The following is a 6,000-nucleotide window of genomic DNA, read 5'->3' on the forward strand; positions in this document are numbered from 1 at the left end:
CGTTTAACGCAATTCTTCCAAATACCGTTCATACATTTCTTTGTCACAGCTTCCCATGCCGCAGAGATGTTCTTGATGCATTTAAGAATATTGTATTTTTTCCAAAATCACTTAAAGATAAGTCAGGATTATCATCTGTAGCAGATATAGCTTGGGAAAAGGTGGTTTTTAGATAATTTGCCTTAAAGGTAGCAATAGCTCCTTGGTCCATAGGTTGGATGAGTGGAGTTGTATTGGGTGGTAAAAATATCACTTTCACGTTGGGATGGAGATCGGCTAGATGAGGTGGAGATGGCCGGGTGCATTGTCCAAAAGTAATAACACCTTGAATGGAATAGTGCTTGAGTCATCCATGCCTTTTTGTTGGAACGATAGTAGACTGGTAGCGTATGCCTATTCACATTTTTAAAAGCTCGCAGGTTTTCGTAATAAATAAAAAATGGCTTCAGCTTAAACCCGGCGATGTTACCGCCAAGCAACAAAGTCAGCCTATCTTTAGATGTCTTAAATCCAGGCATGGATTTCTCCTCTTGGTAAATGTAGAAGCATTCTGGCATTCGTTTCCAGAATAATTTACCCTCATCAACATTAAAAATTTGTTTGGGTAAATAGGCTTCTTCTACAATGACTTCATCCAAACTTTCAATGAACTTTTTCGCACCTTCCTCATCTGCACTCGCTGCTTCCCCACTGATTCGGACAGTGCAATTGAAATCTTTTCTTAAATCGTTTGAACCAACCTGTACTTGCTGAAAATTCTTGAGTATAATCTGCTCCAGCACGCTCCTTCAACGTCTTAAAAATACTTAAAGCTTTCATTTGCAGTATGTGAAGGCTTAATGGGACACGTTTTTGGAGTTGGCTTTCAATCCACACATTTAATAGTTTTTCCATTTCGTGTATGGGTCCACTTTGTTGTTTCGTTATCACAGTTGATCTCATAGGTGCTGAACCCTTTACTGCTTCATGAATACGTTCCTTATCCTTCAAAATTGTTGACACAGTAGAATGCGGTAGGTGAAGATCACGGGCTATTACACTCGCTTTCTTCCCCCCTTCAGACTGCTTTATCACTTTCATCTTCATGTCTAGATCAATAGCTTTTCTTGCTTTCTTAGCAGGCTTGGAAATTGAACAAGAATTTCTTTTTGGAGACATCTTTGATTGGGGTTTGGAGCAAAGAAACAATGTACAATATAGGCTAACCGCTAACCACAAGGACTCAAACACACAGAAACACTGCCGAAAGCTGAGCATCTCTCGGAGATGAGCGCGCTGCCGGTAGCAGGAAAAACTATCATATGCGCGCTCGACGTATTTTAGCCAAATATAAAATTAAAATATTATTATATATTATTATATTGTCGTAAAGTCGGTCTGTCATAAGTTGCATAGGTCGTAAGTAGATGACTACCTGTACTGGTATAGATTGCAACTCCAGGTATATACTCTGTGTGCTGGAAACCCTCGGTTGAAGGGTGACTGCCCGTGGGTAAACTTCAACGGTCTCCCTTGGACTTGCAGTTTTTAGGAATTTCGACAATAAACTTTGTCTAGGGGCACCAATGGGATGGGTAGCCACCTCCTCCACTGGCACAACACTTGTACCAAATTTGCACTCATTTTGGACATGAGATCCTTAACTGAAAGCCCAAGTTGAGTTATGGTATCCACTAAAAAAAAACTAAATTTCTTATCTACCCTCGCTTCAAGGCTGGCAATGGCACAGGGCTTGGAAGTAGGGGAGCTAGGAATAGGAGTGTTAGGAGTAGGACTAGGAATGGGAGAAAGGACAGTTGGTGTCAAAGGAACCAGAATTACCAGTGACTGCCTAAGTTTGGCTCTAATGGCCGTCTTCCTGTTTGTCTGTCTCTTTGCAATTTATTCATGTGAGAAGTCAAAGCCTTCCATTTATTTTGGTCCTAATCCTTACATTCTACACAATGAACGTTTGGGGTGCAAACTTGTCCTCTACAAGAACTACATATCGTATGTGAGTCAAGCCATTATCAACCTAGTATTGCAACCTTTGCTGCAATACCATAAGTATGCAAACTAGAGTGCAACATAATACAAGTCAAAACTGGGAGAAGTCAAGATAGGAATCAAGTTAAATAAGATTAGTGCGACCAAACCAATGAAGGTACTTCACTAAGCTGGCAAAATGTGTAACCAACAGGTGAAAACCAAACCAAAACTGCCACCAACCTATGTTCAGTCACAGAGCGGCAGGAACAATTGAGCTCTTCAGCTGGGTTGTACTTACTCTTTCCCAAAAGTCAGCAGGTCTAGTTACCTACAAAAACAAAAGAGAGCTACCGCAAATTTTTTAAACTTAAGCTGCCGTGACAAGAAGGGACTAATAGCAATGTAATTACTCGGTAAGATACTTATATAAAAAATCAAATTTGATAAAAGTTCCACTGGAAATGTTCCAACTGTATTGACATCAATATAGTGGATGGTAACCTTTCAAAAACTAGTACAAATTCTGTCCTACAAATCATTTTGTAAGCAAAAAAGAAAATGAGGAAATTCCTTTTGCATATCAACTAACCTTTGTACATGGTGAATACATGATGCTTAAATACATGGTCTTCATAGTCCTGGTCACTTACTCCTTCAAGTGGCAATGATGAGCAAACTCCATTATATCCATATCGGCAAACAAAACTTCCTCCTTCCTTTGTGCAATGACTGTCACGGATATGTCTGTTGTGGAAACAATATTAGAGTACAAAATCTATTACTTGATCTACTGTATGAAATTACAAGAAAACCCCCCTTGCTAAACAATGATTTTAGTAGTTACCATGCAGTATTCTAAGTATATAGTAATCCCTCATTTACCATCTTTTTTCATAAAAGCCTTACACATTTATATACTAGCTCTTCTTCTAATGTGAAAGGGTTAAGCAAATAAATACACAAAATGGAAAAAATACAGAATTTTGAGAGCAATATGATATTTTCATGATAAAATTAAATTTCATGTATACAGTGGGCCTGTTTTTTATGTGTTTCACATTTCACTTTGTTGCATATTTTAGTGAAATGACAATTTGTCGAAAATTGCATTTTTCCTAACTATACAAACCTGAGGTCCTTTAACAATAGGAAGGTAACTAGCGGCAGCTGGGACGGTCGTAAGCTTCGAACAAGGGGAGAACGGTAGTTAACTGCTTGTCCGATCGTGCGCGCGGGCCCGAGAGGTGAAGAATCACTTTTGCTTTAGGCCCATGCAAAAAGTTGCAGAGTGAGGGGTGGCATGAGGTGGGACTATATGTAAAGGACCTCAGGTTTGTATAGTTAGGAAAAATGCAATTTTCGACAAATTGTCATTTGTTCCGATACGTAATACAAACCCTCGGTCCTTTAACAATAGGAAGACTCACTTATTGGTGGGAGGAATCTGAGTCTTTTTGGTGAACAGACTGGTGTTCATCCAACCCTGGAGTGCCTCCCTGGTCGTAAGAGCAAGGGAGGGATCCAAACCTCTGTCCGATTGATCGGGGTGTGCACCGCAGGATCAATGGTCAGACCTCTGGGCCAAGTACTAAGAGAGAGGCAAGCGTATCTCTTCGTACCAGCAAGCAAGAACTTGTTCCTGTTTGCAAGAGACAATCATAAAATGATGGGTTGTCTCAAGTTGGCATCCACTTCCTCCCCCTTGTTGGAGGATGTGGTGGATATTTACTCCTATCCCTACTGACGAAAAGGGATAGGATGGTGCTCTATTGAGTAGCTCACCTGCATCTCGTCCTTACCCAGCAGGGTGACGACCGTGTCCCTCTACCCAGAGGTAGAGGGGAGAAAAAGATGGGAAGAGGAGCCAGTCACACTCTCATTCACTCATCCATTCTTACGGTCACACCAGGACTTGATGCTGTTCAGCCTGCGAGGGTCTGGGTTAACTACACAACGTGTTGAGCAACGCCACCAACGGTTTTCCCAAGGAAAAGATCCAAGGAACTGTGGGCAATAGCCCGAAGGTATCATAGAGTTCAATGCGGTCCGGTTGGACCAGGCCCCTGCCTTCACTACCTGCGCCAAGGAGAAGTTCTTGCGGAACGCGAGAGAATGATGAAGAGGCGTCCACACTCATCCTGGGTGTCGAGTTTCTTCAGACAGTCCGTCCGCCCCTTCACAGGACAAAGCAGCATAGCCTTCGTATCGGAGGCGGTGAAGTCCATTAGGGAGGGTATTGCGAAGGACTCGAACCAATTGTCAGTGACCAAAGGGTTCTGAGTCTTCGCTATGAAGATCGGTACGTAATCGAGCGTCACAAATCCCATCCCCTTGTGCTTGACTTTGCAGAAAAGTCATGCAGTTACCTAAGACGGAAAGAAGGGAATAGTCGTATGACCTATCCCTCATCTCGACTTGGTTATGTACAGTACTCATACTTGATAAGCTATTAAGACGAAGTAATGATTGCTCTGGAACAACCGAACTAAGTCCAACACTCGTAGTTCGTAACTGACTCGGGCGCTCTGACAGCTGCCGACTGACTGTTTCGGAATCGGCAAGTTCTCCAAGCATCCGGGTAAGTCACGTGACCTTCGCCCTTTAAAGAGTTATGCTGAGACCAAACAAATAATATATTTGTAGTCACCGATGCCGGACGGCGCGGTGATGATTCTCTTAATGCATAAGCTCAAAAGGCGAAAGTCAATTGCCTTCAAAAGACCGAGGTCCCTGATGGCAAGAAAATCTCATAGACGTTGAATCTCAGCTTAAGGAGAAACAACACTATGTGACGTTGAAGACGAAGGTAGGCAATGAATGTAACCTACGTCTTCCAGCTGAATCGAGAGAAGGAATCTCAAGATTCTGAACCTGTGCTTACAAATGACTGAAAACGCTAACCGCCATTTCATTGCTGTCCGGTGTGCAATGAAAGCGGGGCGTTCTTCAGTAATGACAACACGGGAGAGCCGCCTGAAGAACTGCTTCTCATGGCCTGAACGTTTGCAAGTAGAGCTGGCAGGTGTGGGAGTAGGCGATGTCTTTCAATACATCTGCTAATCCGGGGTGAACAATGAACAATTGCACACCTCCGAATAAGAGATATTTTGAGGACAAACTCAGATTCCGCAAAAATCATTCGCATTATCGCGATACGATGCAGCAAGAGACTATTTTAGAATTCTGTTACCGTGCGGTAAACAGAAAGATGAGAGTCGAATAGATATCTCTGTTTAAAATTCTCGCAATACCGAAGACGATGAATACCAGTCACAGCAGTAGATGGTCATTCATGTATGCGAGAATCCCCGTTAATCAGAGACTTAAGTCCGTGATTGTTGGGCAGAGATATGGTTGGTATTCAATCAAAGCAGGTGAGATTATGACATAGCCACCGTGCATCTCGAAGCGGCAGCCTGGTACTGGAAATGCCGCGTGGGCAATTCAATACGCAGTAGCTGTCGCTGACTCGTCATCCTGAGTTGCCAAGTAATCCTTTCCACGAAGGAATGCGTTCGGCTAGAACCACCGAGCATAAAAAGATATGCTCGAGCAATTATATTTATGCGAAACGAATTTCGGTAAATATAAAAGCTTAAATGGTGTTGTTGTGACAACACCATAAGTATATAAAATTGAAACTGGAAACTCCAGGGAGGTTGCAGGCAACCCCGAGTTGCAGTTCAATTAGAATACTTCTCGTCTACGTCGCAATCCGTAGAGTAACCAGGATATGCGCCTACCCCTCGGACCATTCAACTGCTTAGCAGAATCATATCGCGAGGTTAATATACGTAGTATATTTGTAGGATTCTGAACAATGATCTCCATCCTAAATTCTTTCCCTTCAAGAAAACAAAATAAGGATTGGAGATCGACCGCCTTCGATCTCTAAGAAAGAGAGAGAAGGAGAAGTCTTCCCCGAAGGAAAGCTTCAATGGTGCACAGAATAACGAAGACGAAAATTCAAGCCAAACTGGATATTCCCGTCCGTTCTCTCTAATCCAGGGCTGGCCGCCACTGTGAGATATC

General features: G+C 42.6%; 1 protein-coding gene across 2 annotated transcripts in view; it reads right to left on the minus strand.

The window, feature by feature from the left end:
- LOC135198635 (vacuolar protein sorting-associated protein 54-like) overlaps positions 1 to 6,000 on the minus strand; it is a 321,344-nt gene that overhangs the window by 276,021 nt on the left and 39,323 nt on the right. For both annotated transcript variants that reach the window (XM_064226408.1, XM_064226409.1), the window contains exon 2: positions 2,558 to 2,712. In XM_064226408.1, coding sequence (XP_064082478.1) covers positions 2,558 to 2,712 — 155 coding nt within the window. The remainder of the gene's footprint in view (positions 1 to 2,557; positions 2,713 to 6,000) is intronic.

Source organism: Macrobrachium nipponense, chromosome 22, assembly GCF_015104395.2.
Source record: "Macrobrachium nipponense isolate FS-2020 chromosome 22, ASM1510439v2, whole genome shotgun sequence".
Lineage (NCBI taxonomy): Eukaryota > Metazoa > Arthropoda > Malacostraca > Decapoda > Palaemonidae > Macrobrachium > Macrobrachium nipponense.